Here is a 23,098-nt window from a genome sequence, read left to right as displayed (position 1 = left end):
GCTGCTGATTGTACAGGGTAGTTTTAGAATAACTGAGTACTGAGTTTAGGGGATATGATATGGTGGAAAGTACACGTGGAATCTTCTATCTGCTATCAGATTAGTCTCTATGTCAGCAGATTGTTGTAGCTAAATCCCCTCATCCCAGGGTCCCAAAACAGAAACAGTAGGAACAACATCTAGAATATTGTATAGAGTGCATTAAGAGGGAAGCAGGTAAGCTACAGGTAGCAAATTAATGCAATTTTGCTGTTTCTCTGCAGAGAAGCCACTGTCAAACACATTGTTAGAGGTAAGCTCTGAAACAGACTGATGAACTGAGGCCTGTTCCATCCTAAGAGCTGCATGGACTCTTCCTCTCAGAATCAAAGAGAAAATACAACACGTCCAGAGATATCCTTACAGTTTAACCAGAATGAACCTGAGGTCTGCTGCAACTGGCTCAATTTTGCAGCAACTGGTTAGCTTTTGCAACACTTACTAGTTTTAGAAGGGCTTCCATATACATGAAGTATGCCTTCTTACTTAGCACAGAGATGTAATTTCCCCTTCCAGTCGTTGGCCAGAGAACCAGCATTCCAGAATGATGTATTTTAATTAACTTCAGCAATTGAGTCCCTCGGCTTGGAGGCATGTGTGATGCTGAACAGAGCACGTGCAATTTTAGACAAGTATTCTCCTTCTCATTCCAAGGATCAAAGCTGGTGAAACTAGTGGATATCCATACAGCCTAAACAGAAACGGCCACTTGGAAAATAAGCCAGATGTTTGTATAAGGATGCATGGAGTGATGTTATTCTGAGAGATGTGTGCCTTCACAAATACCTTCAGCATTGGACCCAAATGTAAACCTCACTTGGGTCCACACATGTTTTGATTTGGAGTTTTGCTTAAGGCCTGTTTTGAAGGAAACAAGTGTTAACAAGATAGAGGTTCCTTCAACAGCCTTGGCTCCAGCTGCCCTCAACTATTTTGCTGTGCTCAATGCAGGTCCGTACTCTACCATACAGCAGAATCATAACCTCTTCTAAGGAAGCTCAACAAAATCTTGTCCTAAACATCAAGGAAATTGGCTTGTTGGTGTCACTTACCTCACTGTCTTCTGCAGGAGGTGGAGGAGGCTCTTTGATGATCTGGAAGAATAAATGAGAAAAAAAAAGTGGTAAATCAGCATGATGCAAATGTTGCTCATTATGTGATCCTTTTCCATGTGAAGTGACACAGATTCGAAGTAATACACCCTGGATGCTCCCTGATATCCCAATAGGAGCCATAATGCTGGCACACTGGTAACAATCATCATTCCACCTGCACAAACATGTTAAATTCAGCATGTCCTCCTACTGGCCACTGCACACACATGCATGTCCTGCCTCAAATTAATTAGCATCCGCACAAAGACTGGAAAAGAAACCAAGGTAAACGAAATGCCCCAGAGACACTGCAGAGGAGTAATTGCTGTCTCCCAGAGCAATACACCATTCCAGAAAGTTGTGCCACTCATTGCTCTCCTAAAGAATGCTTTTCACATTGCCAAGCACTATATCCCACTCTCATACGGTTTTCTTTAAAATCTGCATATATATGTACTTACGTACATATGTACATGTATATACGCACATACACTTGAAAGTTCTCCAAGGATTTCTAACTAAAAAAGCAATCAGGGTGAGGCTTTAGACCAGTCCAGGATATTCTCCATAGAAACAGCTTAAGTTTACGTGGGCGTGAGGTTATTATTTCATGCAAAAAATTTGCATCTCAAGCTCAGCAGGCAGTTGGCTATCATCACAGCCCTCCACTCCAAGAGCAACAGAGAATCTTCCAAAGGGAAAGCAGTTGCATACAGACACGTCAAATCTCTCTCCTTTACACGCAACAGACCCCAGTGCAGAGCCATTGCAGGCAACACTGAATCTAGTCACTCGTGTCAATGCAGCTGCCCCTGGGATGGAATTTCTCCTGTAGTTTTAAGTCCATCTGGATGAAGCAGCTCCTTCTTTACGCACAAGGTAATGAGTTGGATGCTTCTGCGGTGCTGAGCTCCTGTCAGGACTGTATATTGAGTGTAGGGGCTGTCTAAAGGTGGGGTGCAGATGTACAGGCTGAGAGATCGCCCTTCAAAAACAAAATCACAGTCGCAAACAATAACAGCTTGGCTATTTAAATGCAGGAAGAGAAAATGACAATCATATTAAAGGCCCCGAAGACATAAATATTTACAAAAATTTCCCTCACTGTTGTTTTAACTTCTCTGATGAGCTCACTGTTTTTATCTTCTTCTGCAAACCCCAAGTCATGCAATACGGCCGTTAATGAGGAGCATGTGCCTTTGGCTTGGGAGGAGACTGGGGTTGGATCAGTCCTATTTACACATCACACTCTGCATATCCCATTCCTGGGCAGCAGGTCCTTCTTTGTTGGCCTTCAGGGTCCTCGAGGAATCTCTGCTAAATAGCCTGCGTGCTTGGGTGCCAACACTGAATCTTTGCCTATGTGCAAAGGCACAAAGCCCACATGGAAGCATAGGATGACATTTCAGGAGTGATGTAGGTGCACCCCCTGTCCTGCTCTGATGCAGCAGAACCATGGGTCAAGTCCTGGCTACAAATGCACTGACCATGTTAGGGACGAATGTGATGTCCCTAAGAAGTTGGCAACAACGTAGTCTCTTGTACATCTCATGACAATTAGTGACTCTTGTGTACAAAGCACCAAATAAACACAAGGCTTTTCTAGTCACATTTTCAGATATTTTGGCTACTTGTCACTATAATGGTCGCTCTTCAGCAGACCTATCTTCGAACCAAAACCCTTAATCCAAACAAAACGCTGAAAAATTTCAGATATCTCACTCATCCAAAACATATCTACAGGAACTAGTCTTACTACCTTCTCTAATGTTATTCTGGTGGAACATTGTGGGTTTCAGTGGAGTTTCTCTGATTTGCATTGGCATGAAAAATGAGGATACTTGATCCAGCTAAGCATTCACACACAACTTCTCAGCCAGTATCACTGGAAAATCTTGAGATTACAGACTTGGATATGATGGGATAGCTGTGTTTTTCATATATTTGTATTCTTTCTCACAACATACACACTCTGTCATTAACTGATTTATATGAACATTCATTTTCTTTTCTGCCACAGAACAAGTGAAAAAAAGAGTGATCCCTTGCATTATTAAGCACTGAGCACTTCTAAGAACAACTGAATAACCATCAGTTGGCTGCACAGATTGGTTAGTTTGGAGAAGTGCAGAGATGGGGAGAATTTAGTCTTCTCTGCCTTTGAGCCTGTATGAAATTTAGAAATTTATCATATACAAAATATATTTCTTATCTCACCATCCAGAGCTGGAAAGGGTTGCAGGAGCTTACCTCTCAATGGAAAACCAGTGTTTTACACAGGTAGATAGGGGTAGCTCAAGAGGCAAAGGTTTTAAGCTAAATGAAGGAGAGATTTATATTAGATGGAAATTCTTTACTCAGAGAGTGGTGAGACACTGGAACAGGTTGTCCAGAGAAGTGCCCAAGACCAGGTTGGATGGGCTTTGTGCAGCCTGTTGTGGTGGCTGGCAACTAGCCCATTCAAGGCATTGGAACTGGATGACGTTTAAGATCCCTCCCAGCCCAAAACATTCTACGGTTCTACAAACAGTACAAATCTTTTCTTTCTCCTGGGTTGTGCACGGGACCATCATTGTGCAGTAGTGGAGGCAGTGAAGCAAATGGGAGCTCTGCCACCTGACACATCAGCAAAGCAAACACCAAGTGGGAATAACAGGATCCCAGAACTGAAAGGCAGTGCCTTACAGCTGCACAAAAAGAAATGACTACTCAAGTACAAGAAAGAAAACACTGCTACAGGGAACGCAGAGAGGATAGAGCCCATGCTGGCACAGAAGGCTCAAGTCCACCACATCTTGTTCTGTGCTGCACCTCTCGCCTTCCCTCTGCCTCGCCAGATGATACACATGGACCTGCTGAATACAATCAGCTGGGAGCACGCTTGGCCAAGCAAAATGCTTTGGCTATTTAACTTGGCAAAGTTGAAGTGTTTGTTCATGTGTGCTGCAATTGTTTTGATAACCCCAAGCCATTTCTGGGCTTGCTGTTACAACTGTATCTCCTGTCCCTGTCTTTGCAAGAAGGAAAATGTGGTTAAGCAACCATATTTGCTTGCTAGGTTACAAATACCTGAGGGTTTCTACATCACTGCCATGCTATCAAAACCTTACAGTATGGTCTTCGGTTGGTAAGAAGTCAAGGCCTGAGGGATGGACAGTTGACCACTGGCTTTCCTCAGCAAAGGAAAGAACTTCAAGAATAGCTGTCAGCACTTCTGCACACTTAGCCATGAAAAGTCATGACAGTAAAGCAATTATGTGCTTTTCTATCAAATCTCAGTATGTATATGACTGACACAGGTCTCTCATAGTTGACCTACCCTGATGTCACAGAGCAGATGTTGCTGAACAACCCAGTATGAAAGCAGAAGAATCCTATTAGCCAGCCTACTGGAAACTCAAAAGCATGGAGAGGATGTATTTGCTGTTGCCATGAAAATTTTTGTAGCCATTCAGGCATAAGCAAAGACAGCACATGTTGAATCCAAATTTTGCATATTCCAGGAATGTGTCTAGAATGTTTTCCATCCTGGGAGCATAGAGAACTCCACCAGTTTGCAGAGTCCAGAAAACACATACTCAGTTACTGTCCCTGGAGTTTTATCTGATAAATAGAGGCAATATGTTCCATGTCAGTGAAATGTATCTGCTTTAAGATAGAACAGAATATAACTTAAAATGAGGGTTACATGAGAAAACAATACAATGAAATAGAGGATTCTGCCTCTAACCAGAACTAAAAATTCAGGAAGGAAAAATGCATTTAACTGAGCAGATTTTGCTCTTATTTGCTATCATTCTTCTTCATAATATGGAATACATATTTCAGCAATCATAACAAGCAAGGTTTTTTAAAAAAATAACATTAACAATGACCCATCTGCTGGATCCTTCTTTCTCTTTCTTCCTCTAAATCCTGTGACAGAGTCTCATAGCATAGTTATGAATTGGATAAAGGAACATTTCCTTTCTATTTGTTTCCTATCTGCCTTGTGTTGTAACTATCCATTAAACCCTTGGAGATTTTGTCTATAGTTCAAGGTTTCTAATACAAGCAGGAGCCTGTCCCTGTGTTTTCAACTGTAAAAAAGTACATTCTTCTTCTCAGGGGCAAATGAAGTCAAATTGGAATGCTATCTCAAACTTTTTTTTTAAAGTTGACTTCTATTTAGCCTGGAAGAAGATTCAGTAATCTCAATTTTAACTCATTAAAACTAGGAGAGACAGAACTGCTCCACAGAGAAGACTTAAAGCTGACACATGCAAAAATCCAAACAGACATGTCAAAATCATCCATGCACTTAGAGGAGACATGACATCATGGAGGGGGAAAAAAAAGCAGCCCTCCATATAAATAGCTCTGATATACTTCGCAACCGAATAAGGTTGACATGCAATTCTCTGGGGAATGCATGAGAAAACAAAGAATCTGCAAAGGTCATTCCTTTTCCTAGGCCATTTCAATTACACAGACAAACAAGGCCAGAATCAGTAGGTTTTGCTCCAAGTGCCTGACCCACTTGCCTTGGAAGTGCAAATAAATGAATTTCATTTTTTGAACTAAAGAAAAGGAAAACATCACAGCTACTTCCAGCTATCTGCAGAAGCCCTTACTCTCATTCATTGATTGCTCGTAATTTTATTGGTTGAGTAAGACTCGGTTCTAAAGCGCTATTTCTCCTCAGCTGGGCTTAAGAGAACTTTCTTTGGAAGAGGTGAGAGGAGCCCACAGAAAAAACAAAGGAAGAAAGAACTTTTACTCAGTTAATTGCTTTCCATGCAAAACCGGAGCAAAGAACAGCAGTGCCTCCTCTATTCTGAGTCTCTGTTGTGGTCCGGAACAAAAGGTGCTGAAGGCAGTTAGGATTAATGTAATTGGCTTCTGGATCTGGCCTTAAAGAGATGCATTAACAAGGAAAGTGGCTTGGTAATCTGAAGTCTACGCCTATCACCTCATGGCAAAGGGCTTTCAGAAGGCAATTCTTAGCGCGCTCTAAATATTGAACCCCTGGAACACGTCTTGGGTTGGAAACTCCAAAACTGAAGGATGTTTTGGAGAATTTGGCTTTAACTTTTTGGCTCCAATTGTTTTGTATTGACTGTGCCATAAATGAAGACACGCCTTTGTGGCAGCAAGAGTGGATACCAGTTTACGCTCCAATAGCTTTGGTGGAGCTACCATGTTGTGTCAGGTGATTGCTTGGCTTGGTCTGAACCAAAGACAGGGGCTGTGGGGTCTATAAGCCATTTTTCCTGCACATTTTTGTTTTTATCTCTCACTTTGTCTCACTAATGTTTCATACAATTTATGAATCTGCATTCTTCTCTCCCAAGATCATTTTAAGTGCAGAAAAATGATGCCTCACGCGCACATGGGAGTGGGTGGGAATCAGAATACGTGGGCCCTTACGAGTAACCTCCATCACGCCAATGTGCACCATGTAATCTTATTACTCTCCAGGGTTACTGTAGTGTATATGTATTTCCTCCCTTTCTCTTCCTCCAGTTTAGCCATAATTTGCATGTGTTTTTAATATATATATATATATATATATATATATATATATATATATTCTGTATTTTCTCCACCCAGAATTTTGTTTCCAAAACTTTCGGTCAGCTGCACTACGGACAGAGCCAAACAAATTGCTGGGTTCTTCCATGGTTCTTTCCAGAAAGCAGCTTTAGAGCTAAGACTGGCGTTCAGTGCTTGAATACCAACACCTCATTTATATGCCAGCCACACCCCTGTAGTTTAAGAAGCTGCAGTACAAAAATAAGCAAGAGGGTGCATATATTCTGAGCAGGCAATTGCTACAGAGGTGCAAAATGGGAGGAGCATGAGAACTGTCCCAGCATGGATATGACTTTCAACTGATGTAGTATGTCTTTGCTATACATCCAAAACAAATTAACCAACTTAATTTCTAAGCTAATCTATTAATATCCTGCAAAAGCCTCCTTAAGACTATTTTGGAAGCTTATTATGTATTTGTCTTACAAATATTTGCATTTACTTGGATTATGTCTATATTAAAACTACACCTTGTGTTGGCCTCCTGTCTGGAGCTCAATGTCACCTTTGGGCACCTAAGGAACCTGCAGCACACACAGTTCTCCTATGAGTGCTCTAATCTCTCCTGGTTACCCCACATTCAGGAAAAAGGGGAAAAAAACAGCTGTGGAAAGTCAAAAGCCCAAAAGCATCATCAAGGCCAGGATTTGGCACCTTCTGTTTTGCAGATGTGCTCTTCTCAGAAAAAGTGGGGTCATCCTGCCATGATGTCTTTGTATTTGTCATCATTCTTTCAATGTGTACAGTGCTGAAGATGTAAACTTTGCAGAATATCTTTCTTTGCTGCCTGCAGTTGAATAAACTCCCTTGAAATCTCTTCAAAAGTTAGCACCTGGATCCCCCGCTTTTGCATCTCCCCATGGATGTCAAGGGAAATTTTGCCTATATCAGGCACAGCAAAGGTCTAATTATTATTTTGATCCACTAAGCAACAACTGCATCTACTGTAAAATGAGTGGTAAATTCCAGACTTCATCCCAGAATACTTCTGAGACCAATAAACTTGGATACGCTTGGAAACAGTATTTCTTTATGGGTGCATGCCAAGGAGATACTGAGTTCCAGATAAATCTCCAGAGTAAGTCTATTGACTTCAGTGCCTTTACTCCAGGGTGAAGCTGGCTTGGTGTCTTTCCTGGAGAACTGCTGGACAGTAATGATCCCTATTTAACTAAAACACATGCCAAGGGGAGTTTCAGGGTTTAGAAATGTGCTTGTCACTCAAATTTACTCTTCATAAGAAAAAAGTTGTATTTTTTTTCCCCTCAATACAGACACACAATTATCTCTGAGATGTCCCCAGGCTTGAATTCACATCACTGTCTCTGGGTCTGTGGTTTGATTATTAGAGGTTATTGCTTGCCTGCTTCTTGTCTGTTGTGCAAGCCAGTTCCTCTGCCCTTACTTCACTCTGTACTTCTGACATTGAATTCCTTGCTGAGCCACTGCCAAACTAGTAAATAAGCAGTGCTGCCCTGCTCTCTTTCTCCCCACCCTAAACCAAGCAGGCTGGGTGCTCCTTTGTGGATTTGTCTCCACATTTTACAGGACTGAAATGCACTGTAAGGTATCTTCACTGGTTTGCTACTGATACTGCTCTGCCATCCTGGACAGATGAAGAGATCTTACACAGGTTCCTGAATTAAAACTTTTCCAGCAAGTAAAGGTATGTGTCTGACACACACTTAAAGCAGCACAGTTCTATGACTGCTGTCCCCATATCGTCCCCTTGGAGCAGTCCTGCACTGCCCTCTCAATGCATGTAGTTCCACATCCCTCTACTTCATACCCTTCTGCTTTCATTCATGCCTTCTTATCAGCCTCATTGATCTTCAAAAAAACCCCTAAATGGTAGCATCACTTACAGCCTCTCCTCTCTGTCACCTCAGTTCTCCACTAAACCCTGGTGTAAACCACGCACATGGGTTCACCTCCATCAACTCCCATGCAGATGTGCCAACAAAGGAGCTGGCCTGACTTTGCTGGAAACAGGCCATCTAGTTTAGACAAACAACTCCCAGAAGTCTACCCCTCTGCTAATCCTTTGTCCATTTTTAGAACTGTTTTTTTATTGTTCCAATAAGTTCAGATAAGTATTTTTTTCCCTTCTGGTTTTCTACTCAGGACAGAAGTGCCAAACTACCATGAAAAGAAGCATTCTACCCCTCACTTATCCATCCAGAAACAGACCCAGATGATTAAGATTTTTTCCTCCAAGTTTTTCCTCCTTGTTCTGTATAGAGAAACACATCTCACACAAAGACCTTTCAGATATGACCAGCTTATGCCTGTGGATCCACAGCTTGCAAGGACGTAAACTATAACATGGTGTAATCTTAGAAAACCGGAAAAGAGATTTACAATCAGGAACAATGCCAGTGATGCAGAAACTTGAGTCAGTTTGGATGATCTTAAAAGTCACATTTGAAACATTATATGCAGGCTGACACCAAAACCAGTCCCCAGTTCTGACAGTAATTCTTGCTCTGTATTTGGTGTGTAAATGAGATGCAAAGCAAAGGCTGAGACTCATTGAACTGCACACTTCACCCCAATTCCCATTGGAAAAGGCGGCCCTAGGGCATGATCAGCAGAGATGTACAGAGGTATGACGGGTCCTTGCAGTCAGATAGCAGGGTCATGAGTGAGAGAAAAGCTTATCTCAAGTCCCCGATTGCCCCTCACCTCCCCGACCTCCTGTTTTCTCCACATTTTGTCTGCCTTTTTCAGACATCAGCTCTGTAACTATGCTTTTTAACTCTTGAGAACATTTTGTTCTGTTCATTTGTTCCATCCAGACAACGTCGACCTGCTGCTTCCCACCCACCATCTCTGCCCTGCAGAGCAAAACTTAACATTTCAACATACAGAAATGCCATGGAGCTGTCAGCAGCCTGAAAGCAGAACAAGGTGAGGAGGACTTACCACTGTGCAGCAAAGAGGCCAGAACCACCAGAGGAGAGCCAGTGCCAGCAGCAGGAAGAGAATCAACAGAGCTATAGCCAGGATGGTCCCATCTGACTGAAAGAGAAACAGAGAGAGCATGTGAGTACCACCAGCAGAAAACACAGTTTTCCTCTCTCATACATATAAATGGGACACCTTCCCCATCCTTGATTACTACAAAGAAGCTGAGACATCTTATTCACCTCCTGGAGTTGTATGAAGTTTTGTCTTGGTTCTCCCAAAAAAGTATGTATTTTTAAAGCATCACCGCTCACAACACAATGTTTCCTTACAATTTCAAGCATTCTCCTTTCTTTGTGACTATTTGTGACTGTCTACAGCAAACTGATTGAGCTGTAAGTGTCCCTGATCACTGCAGGCGAGCAGGACTAGATGGCTTTTAAGGATCCCCTCCAACTCAGATAATTCTATGATTCTTTGATTCTATTCTTCCCTTTTGCACAAACTTGAAAGTAATGCCAGAATTCTAATTTAATCCAAACAGAAAACTCTTAGGAGAGCTGCAGTTTGCACCTGTAGGAGAAAACAAGAAAAGCCAAAGCTCAAACATGGGATGACACTGGCCAGCATGCAGTCAGGCAAAAACATAAAAGGCTTTTTAAAGTATGCCAACAGCAAGACGAGGTTTAAAGAAAACACTGGACTGATACTTGGTGAAGGAATTCACCTAACAAGATAGGATGAGGAAAATGCATATTTTTTCTTCAGTTTTTAATATTAATGGTTGGAGCTTGATGGTCCTTGAGGTCCCTTCCAACCTAAGCCATTCTATGATTCTGTGATCTTGAGTTGTTCTGTCATCTGAGTTGGAGGGCCATGATGAGAGAAGTGACTTTCCACTTGTGGTCACCAAATTGCAAGGAAACTGTTTTATCAGCTCAATGGTCATGAGTCCATGGGGCCTGATAGAATTCATCCCTGAGCACTGAAGGTATTAGCAGATGTTGCAGCTGGTAACTGTTCTCAACAGTTTACCAAAGGTCTGAGATGAGCTGGATATACCCAGAATTACAAACAGGGCATGAGAGAAGACTCAAAACACTACAGACTGTTGGTTTAACCTCATGCCTGGAAAAGTTCTGGAAAAGATTATCCTGGGGGATAATGAAAGGTCATTAAAGAACAAAGCTGTTATAAGCCATTGTCAACATGGGTTCATTAAGGGAAAGTCCTGCCTTAATAATTTGATCTCCCTCTATGATAAGGTCACCTGCTTGGTGGATTAAGGGAAAGCAGTGGATGAAGGTAAGGCAGGAGATGTAATCTGTCCGGATTTCAGTAAGGCCTTTGATACCATCCCTCACGACATCCTTGGAGAAATTGCCTGACTGTGAAACAAACTGGTTCACCCTACGCTGGGTGATTAAGAACAGAGCTCAGAGCAATGTAGGGAATGGAGCTACATCAAGCAGATAGTCACCAGTGGTATTCTCCAAAGATCAGTTCTAGGGCCAGTCTTGTTCAATGGTTTTATCAATGGTCTGGCTGCAGGACTGAATGCATCCTTAGCACGTTTACTGATGGTGCTAAGGATAACTGGAGGTTTCGTTCAGTCCCTGCAGGGAAAAGAGGCCCTGCAGAGGGATTTGGATAGACAGACTGGAGCACTGGGCAATCAGCAACGGCCTGAAATCCAGCAAAGGAAAATGCCAGGTGGTGCAGCTGGGATGGCATAATGCAGACACAGGCACAGCCTGGAGGAGATGAATAGCTGGAGAGCCTGAGCAGGAAGGGACCTGGGGGTGCTGGTGACAGCAGGTTCAACATGAGACAGCAGTGGGCCATGGTAGCCAGGAGGATGCCCCACGTTTTCCCCATTTAAAAAGGTATTTACAATTCTTTGATATCTATTAATCCAAACTGCTGCACAAGGCACCTCAATATAGCAGTTGAAACCAAATGCGCATTATTTCTTGTCAATTTAACACAAACCAGATGTTCTCAGCTCTCTAAGGCATGCCAGCTTCCCCATACTATGTTTCCACATTATCACCCTACTCTGAGATAAGTAAGCAGGCATCCCTGACTTAAGCCTGTTTGAGATGTTCTTGATGTAAGAGCCAGGCATATAAAAACCCCACCCAGATGTCAGGGTCACCAAGCCAGGCTAAGGACACATTCAAGAGCAGACTGACCTGCAGGATGGAAAAACTGGGTGCCTACTTAAGTCACTCTAATTCCACGGCCAGATGATCTCCCATTATACCAAAATGGCAAGAATAATGGAAAAACAATCAAGGTTAAAAGCATTTTCCAAACCTTCTTCTAGTGCAGAAGACATTTCTGGACATCTTGGATCAAGACAATCTGATCTTTGACACATGGAAATAAAAAAGATGTAGTCTGCACAGGAGAATTCACCCAAGACATCTCTGGAAATGGAAACTGGACCCTGACACAAAATAAAACTCATTTGAGAAGACAGAGCTGTACATTTTGGTGTTGTTCCTTTAGACAGATGGCATAAAATAACATCCATCATCCACAAAGTGGAACGTGCTGATGTTAAGCACTTTAGAATATGTGATCCTGAGTCTTTGTTGCTATGAAATCATAGAGGAAAGGAGGAAGGTTTTTTATGTCTAATGGTTGCCTGCCTCTTTCGTGCCTATATTGAAATAAATTTTGTCATTAAGAATAATTTAAAAGCAATTTGCAAAAATACAGGGCAAATTAAACTGGTCTTTTAACCGGTTTTTAACAGAATTTGTTTGTACTGGAAAGGGTAGTTTACATTACTCTAACACATCTGGATCTCTGCAAGCTGATGTGGCCAGCTGGTATTCTGCATCTCTCAGCAGTGAAACAGTCCAGAGAAGCTGAAAGGGTTTCATTTGCCAAAACTTACATTTCTCACTCAGGTAATGCCTCTTACCAAAGCAGCACTGCATGACAAGCCTGCAGGAATGAGCCGCCTTCTGATATCAAAACCAGACACGCACACAAAAATGTGGGATTGGTATTAATTCCTATTCTTATATTTGAACAAAGATGAAAATAGTCTGGACAGGCCAGGACAATGTATACATACATAATAAAACCTACCATAACCACCAAAATGACCCAAACATTGCTTTTGCTTTGTTTTACCTTTCTATTGTCAGTTTCCCCTATAATTTAGTTATCATTCTATGTAGCATCCATAGTTTCATAGAGCCTGAACTTTGCTTAGATGGAAAGTGCCATTACCCAAGCAGAATAATAAACAAGAAGGAAAATACGCCTGCTAGAGCAGTTTGCAAAAGTTCCACTGACATTTTTGAGCCTTTCTCCCTGCCTTAAAACTGGTTAAAACGGGCTGGTAAAGACTTTTGAAATATCTGTTTCCATTCCATTATTTTTAAATGAAAATTTGGAAGAGCAACACAATAATTCAATGAGCTGTGTTTGACACACATATTGAATAAAGGCTGTCAACTCTGACGATGAAAATAGCTTTCATTTTGAAGACAAACAGTTTTAACACTTCACTATTGGAATTCCTGTAAAGTCTCTACAGAAATGAAGCATGGTAGCCCCTAAGTACACAGCTATCGGAAATCAGTGCTACTTTCCCATTGGGATTAATTTTGACTGCTATACGGAGATAAAACCATACTGCCTGTGCCTATGGCAGGATCAACAACCTACAACTCCACCACGTGAAAAATGGGCTGTGGTACTGTTACCACTTCTGCCAACTATAAACTAAACACAAAACATTTAAGAAACTTGCCTCCAGACAGCCGCTGAAGACCTAGATGATGGCTGGAGCCAGTGTTTTAAATGCCTTGCTATTGTATCAAGAAACACTCTACATGAAAATGATCAGGATCAGAAGACCAATGGACAACTACCTCTGGATGATATTGTAAAATACAAAGATATCAAGAAGTATGAAATGGGAGATTTGAGGCATTTCCTCAGACATGGATGCGCACATATGTACATATAAATACATATATTTTTTTCTTTCACTCAGAAATTAGTGTTGGGCTTTGAGGAGCCAAACTGTGTCTGGGGGGAATTCTTTTGTCACGAGAAAGGGACCTGGCCCATGTCTGCAGGTACCCCAAGCAGTGAGGGATGACAACATCTGACCCAGAACATGGCACAGGCTATTTCCTTAAGTCTACCCACAAAAATTCAGCTATGTGCTGTCTTCAAAAGCAAGACATTCCTCTAGGACACACACAAACCCAGGGAAGATCATATCTAAGAAAAAGGTCATGATTCCGTGCATGCACATTCCTGCAAGAGACAGCAAACAGGGACGATCGCTGCAGGCAAATGACTCATCTTCACCTCTCCTGTTGCTTACCAATGTTGCCGCCCAAGACCAAGTTCCTAAAATTTTGCTTCAGGAAGTGGGAACACAGTCATGCAGACAGACAAAGCTAAGACAGAATCAGTGACTCTGAGACCCTCTTTCAGCTTAGGCATCCAGGGTGCTTCTAAGAGAAACACATAAATCTCCTCATTGACTTTTCAACAGCTTACGTCTGAGGATTTCAAACAAACAAAGCTATTATGCATCAGATGGGAATTTGGTTTTGTTTGAATCCTAATTATTTTTGTTTAAGATTTTATTTCATAGTTCCTCACTTTACTCCACTAGCATCTAGAGCATACAGTAAATATTCCAGAATTGGAACACAGATTAGCAACATCAAAGCATATTCCTGAAAGGTTTGACTACTGACGTATAGGAGTGATGAATGAAGTACTAGGCGCACCTAACAAGTGTGCTCATGTACCGCTGCTGATGAATTAATGCACCATTGATTTATAGGGAGAGGGCAGCGGTTAGCGTGCATGCTCATTACCACAACAGTAAATGGATTTAACTTGAAGCACGTGTTTAGATGTGCTGACTCTGTGGTGTGCCTAAGAAGGATGGACTTCTGTTGAATACATGCATCAAGCACTTGGCTTTTGTAGAGTGTGAAGTTCAATAAAAGGAGTTTGTTCTAACTCCTACTGACCTCATCAGAAAGTAGGATCACAGATGTGATGTTCCTTTACCAGCTAACTGCTCCAGGACCATTGATCCCATGCTGTGCAGCAGAGCATCGTGGAGCCTTTCCAGACATTCTTACACTGGGCAGGCTGGAAAGCTGGCAGCATTACTGCTCCTGTGCTGAGAATGCAGTGCGAGTCCTGTTCTGCTACCTGGGAGCAACAGCGCAGTGTGAGGCAGCCACCTCACTGAGGCTGCCTTCAGAGTGACTCATAGTAACTTAAACACTTATTACTGCCAAATCCCAGGAGATGTGTACATCTCTGTCCCAGTCCTACATCCTATACATTAAAATCTACAATCTTTTGATGTTTTCTCCATGAGAAGAGCAGTGACACACAGAAAGCATATCAAGGGGTGCTAACAGGAAAAGCGCCAAGTGCTGCTAACAGGCTTTACAGCAACCTTGACTACAGTTTTTGAATGAGCATCCAAATTCTCAGATTTTCTCACGGGATAGAAAGGAGAAACAATCTTAACAGAGGAGGGGGAGGACAAAGGATGACCCTGGCCTTTGCCCATCAGATTCAGGCAGCTTTTATTGTGATGGGAACATTCACTATTTCTATCTAGAATGCAGTCATAGAACCTGACTCTCTCGGGAACGTGCCCATCACTGCAACAGAAACGGATGCTTATCATCACACACACATAGGGACTTTATTATTATTATTTTTAGTACTATAATCTGGTCTAATTTCTAAAAGGAAATGGACTCTCACTGAATGCACTATTCTGTAATGCTAACCTCTTTGATCATGGTCTGTGTGCAGTTACATGAGTGGGAGCCAGGCATAGAAGGAGATATGAGCAAGAAACACCTGTTCTGGGTCAGCCAGTCTATGTATTTTCAGATCTACTTTTCCAACTTTACTGAGCTGTGAAATGAGAAGTCCTTTGGCAATGATCTATTTTCCTTCTTTCCTTTCACAGCTGAAAGATGATGAGAGCCCATTTACGAAAGATTCTTCCAGCACCCTTGGTTATTTGTTTTACAGCACAATATACACACCCGTGAAGCCTCACTTTACCACATGCTTAACAAATCCAGAGCAAAAGACAGCCCTTGTCCTGAAGAGCTCACACATGGAGAGAAGGAATAATTATTGCTCCCTCTGCTACAAGGGAAGATCTTTGGTCAGAGAAAACATTTCTTTAATCCCCAGTTGCAGTGTTTATACTTAGGAAAACACACTCAATTTTTCCTTCAGAAGAAATACCCACAAGTTTCCAGATAAATAGAAATGTTAGCAAGACCGCTGGAAGACAGATAGGGCAGAACTAAGGGTAAAAAAAAAATCAAGATTTCCAGTCTTGCAATGTGAGGTATTGCATCAGTACATAGAGTACAGCTTGGTGGGACAGCTAAGTTTCTCCTCGATTCAACCAAATACCCTTCATATGATGGGCATCTACCCAGTTGGAGGTCTTCCCATTTTGACTGAGGAGCTCCTATTCTGAGAAAGCCCTCTCTTGTCCCTTCACACTCGGAGCTAAAAAGCAAAGTCTTCAAGGTGAAACGTAAGCAGTTATTTTGGTTTCCATTTGTGCCTGAAGGCAGCCCTCAATAGAAGAATGCTAAATTCATTTTGGGAGGCAAATACTAACTGGAATAATAGACAAAATTCTGTGGAATTACATTTTGTCATAACAACAGCCATTTATGGCTCTGTTTGGGTTTACTTCTCTGCAAGGCAGGAAAGGAAGGAAAACAGCATGCTACAGCTCTGGAATGCCCTGTCTCTGTGTCTGAGATTTGTAGCACTTAAGCAACTTCACTAAAAAAAGAAAAAATATATGAAATCTAAGCAGCACCTTCTCGAGGTAACAGTCTTACATACCCCTCCCCGAGGGTTAACCAGTGATGTTCCTCATGGGCTGCCACAGGCAGCCTGCCGTGACTTCAGCAAGGTTAAGCAAACACCAGCATGGCCTGAACCCACACAACAAGATATACGAGAGAAGCTTCCTGCTGAAATGTCATTTAAATTGGAATCACATTCATAGCCTGGAAGGAAAGGATGCCATCTAAAGGGGCCTGGACAAGCCTGAGAAGGGGCCCAAAAGAAATTACTGAGGTTCTACAGGACCAAGGGCAAAGTTCGCACTTGGGTGATGGCAATCCCAGATATGAATACAGATGAGAGAAGAACTTGAGAGAAGCCCTGTGGAGAAGGGCTTTTCCAAATGTCCAATCTGTGATTCCTCCTCCACTCCCAAAGTATTGGTCTCTTTTGGAAGTCCTATTTTCCAAATCGTAGGAGCGTGCTCTTTAAAATGCCTTGTCTCACTTAAGGGTATTATAAAACAGCCCATGCAACAACATTAGAGTGAAACAATTCCTGCAGATTTAAATCTTAGAGTGACCTGAGAGGTAAAACCATTCACTGCCTACTATATTTGCAGCACAAAACAACTAAGAATAATTTACTTTAGAAACAGACCTGAAAACACGTGCCCTGGAGTTCCCACAGAGCAATACCTCAACTAATAACACACAGGTCAAGGGCCTAGGAAAGGGCTCATTAAATTTGCTCTGCAGTTTCATAAAGCCTCTATTGATACAATAGTAAATGCACTTTAATTGCCTACAGACTCAGGAACAGTGATAACTGGCAGAGCCTTAACTGTGCAGCCCAGAACAAAGTCACAATTGAGAAAACTCTGCGTTAGCACTGTATCACATTCCTTCTGAATAAAAAACCCCTCACTGCAGGGAGTCATCAGATTTTACTACAGGCCTGCAGTCCTCTCTTGAATTTCTGACCTTCTCATTCTCCATATTTAAAGACAAAATCCATCCACTGTTGTTTAACTAAACATACAAATTCCTCCAGTCCCTTTCAGACAGCCACAGAAAAACAAGAAAAAAATGGAATACAAAGATAGAGAAAGGTGTGTCAGTACTCATATCCTTTTGTCAAAAGCAACACCCACTGAAATGATAAGATCCAATTCTTTTTTCCAGTTTGCTTCAGTGTTTCATCTATCCTTGCGATTGGAAATGTGGGATCAGAGACCATTCCTTCCCAGAACGGTGAGTGCAGGTTTGCAATACCAGCCTTTCAGGAAAGGCAAGGTTGATATCTACTAGCATTGGACAGGAGTAAGCCCAGTTTAGGCATTGCATAGGCCTCCCAAACGCAACCTCTCCCCCCAGAATACCCTGGCCCAACATATAACTCTTCACCTGAAAGACTCCTCTTTACAAGCACGATTACCTAGCTCTCCTCCTGAAGAAACTGAGTGTGACGTGAGAAGACATCCATTGTGAACTGCATACACATGGCAAACAACAACTTCTGGTTACTGGTTGATTAAAATCCTGCAGCAGAAATGTTTCTGCACCCCAGGTGTGGTGCCTCCATTGGATGGAGAATGGATGACATGGAGACACACAAGGTCAGGCTGGATGGGGCTCTGAGCACCCAGATCTTACTGTAGGTGTCCTGTTCATTGCAGGGGAGCTGGCCTAGATGACCTTCAGAGGTTCCTTCCTATTCAAACGATTCTGTGATTCATTATCTCTCCTTGCAGAGAAGCACCATGTGTTTCTCACTAGGTGGTACAGGGGACTGCTCTTCTAGCTGAAGCATTGGAACAGCCTAGGAGATCCACTTTACATGGGCACTCCAGCCCTACACTTTTCACCTCCCTTCCAGTTTTGAGAGCTGCTAGTGCAAGAGGTCATTAGTGTCTTTTGCTCTTCTGAGAGCCTTTTAGAAAATGAACAAAGGCTTATTTTAATTCCCATCCTGGCTTCTCTCCGAGATGAGCTCTCTGCGCTGAAGAACTTGGCAGCAGTGGAGTAGGACTGACTTCCTGCCTGTGAACGCTACCTCGTTAATTACTTCCTCTGTTGCACATCTCCTGACAGTGCTTGGTGTGCAGCCTGCTCTGTACACATCTGGGTGTGTACCCATTATGAAAGCAGTATCTAATACTTTCTCCCTCTTTCAGTTCTTCAGAAAACTCCTGAATTGAGGAGCAAATCCCTTTTTAAGGGTTTCTCAACTCCATTATTTGCTCAGTGCAGCACACAAACACATGAAAGCAACACTCAGCACTGAAGTCTGATGCAGGGCAAGTTTGCATACGAAATTCCAAGATGGTGTGCTGAGAATTAGACACATACACATTATAATTCCCATTGGTGGACTGAAGATGCTTGGCTCCCATTGTATCCCAGGCTCTATGCCTTGGTGCAGCAAGATGGGGGTTGAACTGTTCAGCAGAGAGTAAGCTATAGTCTATATGTAAGGTCCACTGATGCCAACAGGAGAACTGCTTTGGACCTCTCACCACTGATTATATGCCATCCAATGAGAATATTCTAGTCTGAAAGATAAAAGATAGAAAGTGTGCAACCATGTGAGAACACCTGGAGCATCACTGTAAGCTGTCAGCTTACGGACTGGGACTGGAAACGACATTAACCTTTACTTTCCAACTCAGTGTCTCTTTCCTAAGTGCAGTAAAAAAAATTCTGATCTTAAAAGGTGTGAGAAAACAGAACAAGAACAAGTCAGTCCTTCACACTGTATGGAAATACAGCATTTATGCACTGTCATGTCACATCAAAGCCCGACCAATTGTTTCTGAAGCACTTCCTGCAGCCACTGATAGCTTCATTCAATCACCAGATGCTTCTGGCTTCTATTAGCACACAGCACAAGGACCCTGAGAGCAGTGACCAAGAACACTTCATGCACCTGCAAAGCACACAGAACAGACTTTGCTGGATGAAGAAGATATTCAGCAGAATAGCCAGGAAGAGAGCTCTTAAATGGGTCTAGGAGAGGTGCAGCCAGGCTCCACCCTTCCAGCAACACAGATGAATTGCCTTCACCTGTGCTCCCAGGCTGACTCAGTGCTCGCCTCAGGTGATCAATCAGAGGCTGTGATTCAATAATACAATAATAAACCAGAACAAATGCATTATTCCTGAGGAGCTGACATGAGGGTGGGAGAAAGACTGGCATTCAACAAAACAGACCAATTCTTCTGGGCTAACCTGGTTAATCAGGACAGGCTGAATACTCACCTAAAAAACAGAATTTAAGTGCTTGTGGCAATTTTATTTTAGGAACCTGAATGAGTAATTTTTTGAGATGTGTGGAAATGGGGTATGAAAGTGTATGCTGCCATGCCTGTGCTCTGATACAGGAAAGCACAAGCAATTGAGCCAAAGGAAGACTAAAACAGAGCCTGATCAGTTGAATTTAAGGCATCCCTTGCATTCACTTGTCTGCAAACCATGAAGTCTGCCGTATCTCAGGAATTAGAAAGCTGTGGAAAGAAAGAGGTCCCATGAAGCACAATGGCCACGTGCAATACAGGCAAGTGGATTCCATCTGCAGGTTTGTATGCTCAGATTCAAAAGAACATGTAGAAGCTGTGAGGCTGCTTCAGCTGTACCTATGTCTCCTTTAGAATAAGAAAAGCAACAGAAAAACCCCAACCCCCAGCAGTATTCACCAGTGATGCTGAGAGTCTTGACAAGTGGTGTCACTTAGTGCTGGAAAACAGAATGTCTTTCATTCTTTCTCAGCAGAGCAGGAAGGAGATTAAATCAGTCATTACATATGCCTTCATTCCAAACCTGCTCTCATTTTCTCCACACTGAAATGCTGTAGCAGATTTTACACCTCAAGTGGAAAAAATGCAAATAATGACTTCAGTTAGGCAGTATGGGTGCAAGCTAAAGCTGTCTGTTCCCAAAGAGAGTGAGTTTCTGCTAGAGAGGAATGTGTATTGCTGTATTCAAGAGACACAAAACTGTCATTTTTTAAAAGGAACAAATGCTCAAGAACATTATGTTTGCCACATGATCACTATTTGTATATACAGTTGGCATTGGAAGACACAACGTGAGCACAGGAGCACTGAGTCCTCTGGCAGTTGCAGGAATCAAGGCTTGCTGAATTACACCTCCAATGCAGTGATGCATTCAAGGCAAAGGCCTTGATCCTGTGTTCCTTGCCAAGAAGTGACCTATTTGCCTCAGATGGAAAATGTTTTCTTTCTCTTAGAGCATTCACTGTTTGATAAAACTGATATTTATTTTGCAGTCTTGTTCCTAGGAGACTTAAATATTAAATAAAGGTCAAGACCTCTACTAGTAAAATATCATTTTAACATTAAACTTATGAGAAACTGGACCAACTTTCTTAGCAAAAAATTTTAGCTTGTTTTCATATCTGCAGTGATTAAAAAAAAGCCTATTAGATACAGATGCTTACACTCCATCTGCCCTGCTCTTTAAGTATCTGTATCTGGGCTTCAAGTATGAAAGGACCCATAAGGATCATTGAGTCCAACTCCTGGCTTCATCTTAACATTTTCTAAATTATTTAAATGTTGCAACAGAAAGGTTTTGTCATCAAAGTACATACTGGCCTCCAGAATAAGAGTGCAGTTAACTCCTGTGTGTTGTGTCACCATTGGCAGCATCAGTGTAGGCGCAGACTGGCAGAAAAAGCCGCAAGAAATGCCTCTTAATCACTGTCCACTGGACAAGTAGGCATAGACATCTCCAGACCTGGGATGCCAGTTCTAATCTGATCTGTGCATGCAGATATAAGGGCCAAGACAATTACTGAAGGCACAAGAGCTTTGCTGTATTATGGCACAGAAAACGCTGCATCTGTGTTCACAGGCTCACCTCAAAAAGAATTAAACAACACCTTCACACATCAGGGTGACTAAATCAGGAGCACTAATATCAGTGTACCAAACACGTCTGTTGTTAAATGCCACCATCCTACTGAATCATTTCAAGTTGGTGAATGAGAACTTACACAATGTGTGCTGGAGATGATGACAGAGCTGGAGATGAAGCTTAGACCATCATTCATACTAACTTGAAGAGCTGCCTCCCTGAAAAAACACCAAATAAATAAGTCAGAGCTGTCTGTCCACAATCCTCTTCTAGACAACATCCTCTGGAACTTGGACTATAGGATCAGCAGCAAAACTTTTCCCATTTGAGGTAGGAATGTTTTTCTGTCATTGAGAGGATAACTGACTCTCCTACTGACTCTCCCTCTCTGTGCTTATATGAAAAAGAGAGAAATGTCTGTTGATGCACAGAAGTCCTTTTCATGGAAATCCCACACAGGGGACAAAAGTCTTGTCACACAACAATTAATAAACCACCCTGAGTTGAGATAGTTTCAAAGAGTGCATCTAAATCTATTGACACTAGCAATGCAAATATATACCATAGCCAATTTTTGTACTCAGATGTGCCATACCTGATAAACTCCAACCAATGACAGCAAACAATGCCCTGCTTTAACCTAAAAAATTATGTTCTAGAAGCTACGAGTTCCTCAAAGGTGAAACATAAAAGACAATGTTAGAACTATGCACCTAAGAACAACGGAGTATACAGAGATGAGGCAGTCTGTCATTTTCTCATAGGCAAAAAAAGTATTAGAGTATATAGGAAAAACATACATGCCAACTTCTCGTAGTACAGGTGCTGGGCAGAGTAAATAGGTATCTTCCACAACAAAAGGCTTCTCATCTGGGCAAAAAAAAAAAAAAAAAAAAAAAAAAAGAAAAAACAAGACAGATACAAAGGCTTATTACCAGATCAGTAACACAATACTTAAAGACAGCTTAGTTATAAATATATATATATAAATATATGTATAAATACTGTTTTTCCTCACTTGTGATGTCCCGCAGCAGGGCACAAAGCATCAGAAGCACAGCACTGTCTGCCATCCCCATTCTGTAGGCAACATCCTCCCCATTCCTGCAGCCACTGGCGCTGCTGAAGTCCCCCACGCCCCACATCTGACTCACAACAGAACTGAAGACCCAAAGCTTTCTGAATGTACAGAGCAAATCATCACAGCCCCCCTGTATACGAGGCCTGGATGTAGAATCACATATTTCAGGTTGGAAGAGACCAATAAGGACCAACAAAGTCCAGTACAATAAATTATGACTGGAAACAGCTGGGTGAAGAAAACTGTATATGTTATGGAAAATCTCACAACTTCAAGGCAGAATTGTCTGAACATAAATTAAACCTTCTTGCCTCTTCTACAGCTTTTAAATCAGAGTGAAAAAAAAAAAAAACAACAACTGGAGTTTGCCTTGGAAAGATGAACATCAGACAATGCTCTTTTCTAGACTTAGAACTTTGTACTATCTCCCTAGTCACCAGAGAGATGGGGATCCTAAGAAACTTCCCGGCCCATTTGCCAGCTGACCAGACATCAGGCAGGCAGACAGGCTGGTTTCTTTTACTTTTGGCTGGAAACCACACATTCCTACAGAACAGTTTAATTCTGATGAATCAGCAGCTTCCAGAAGTGTGTCATTGCATTGAGAAGCTTTCTTCCAGCTGTAGTTAGAACCATCTCTAGAGTCGTCTTTAGATATGATTACATATATATTGAGAGCAGCT

At 42.1% G+C, this 23,098-nt stretch overlaps 1 protein-coding gene across 1 annotated transcript in view; it reads right to left on the bottom strand.

Moving 5' to 3' along the window:
- ANTXR1 (ANTXR cell adhesion molecule 1) overlaps nt 1-23,098 on the bottom strand; it is a gene marked incomplete at both ends in the record, with an annotated part of 77,206 nt that overhangs the window by 24,080 nt on the left and 30,028 nt on the right. Inside the window, 4 exons of the mRNA XM_079547343.1 lie at nt 1,092-1,133; nt 9,633-9,728; nt 21,474-21,552; nt 22,135-22,204. Coding sequence (XP_079403469.1) covers nt 1,092-1,133; nt 9,633-9,728; nt 21,474-21,552; nt 22,135-22,204 — 287 coding nt within the window. The remainder of the gene's footprint in view (nt 1-1,091; nt 1,134-9,632; nt 9,729-21,473; nt 21,553-22,134; nt 22,205-23,098) is intronic.

The sequence above is a fragment of the Tetrao urogallus genome (genome assembly GCF_951394365.1).
Source record: "Tetrao urogallus genome assembly, chromosome: 27".
Lineage (NCBI taxonomy): Eukaryota > Metazoa > Chordata > Aves > Galliformes > Phasianidae > Tetrao > Tetrao urogallus.
The sequence above is the reverse complement of the archived record's forward strand: the minus strand, read 5'-3'. Positions and strand labels throughout refer to the sequence as shown.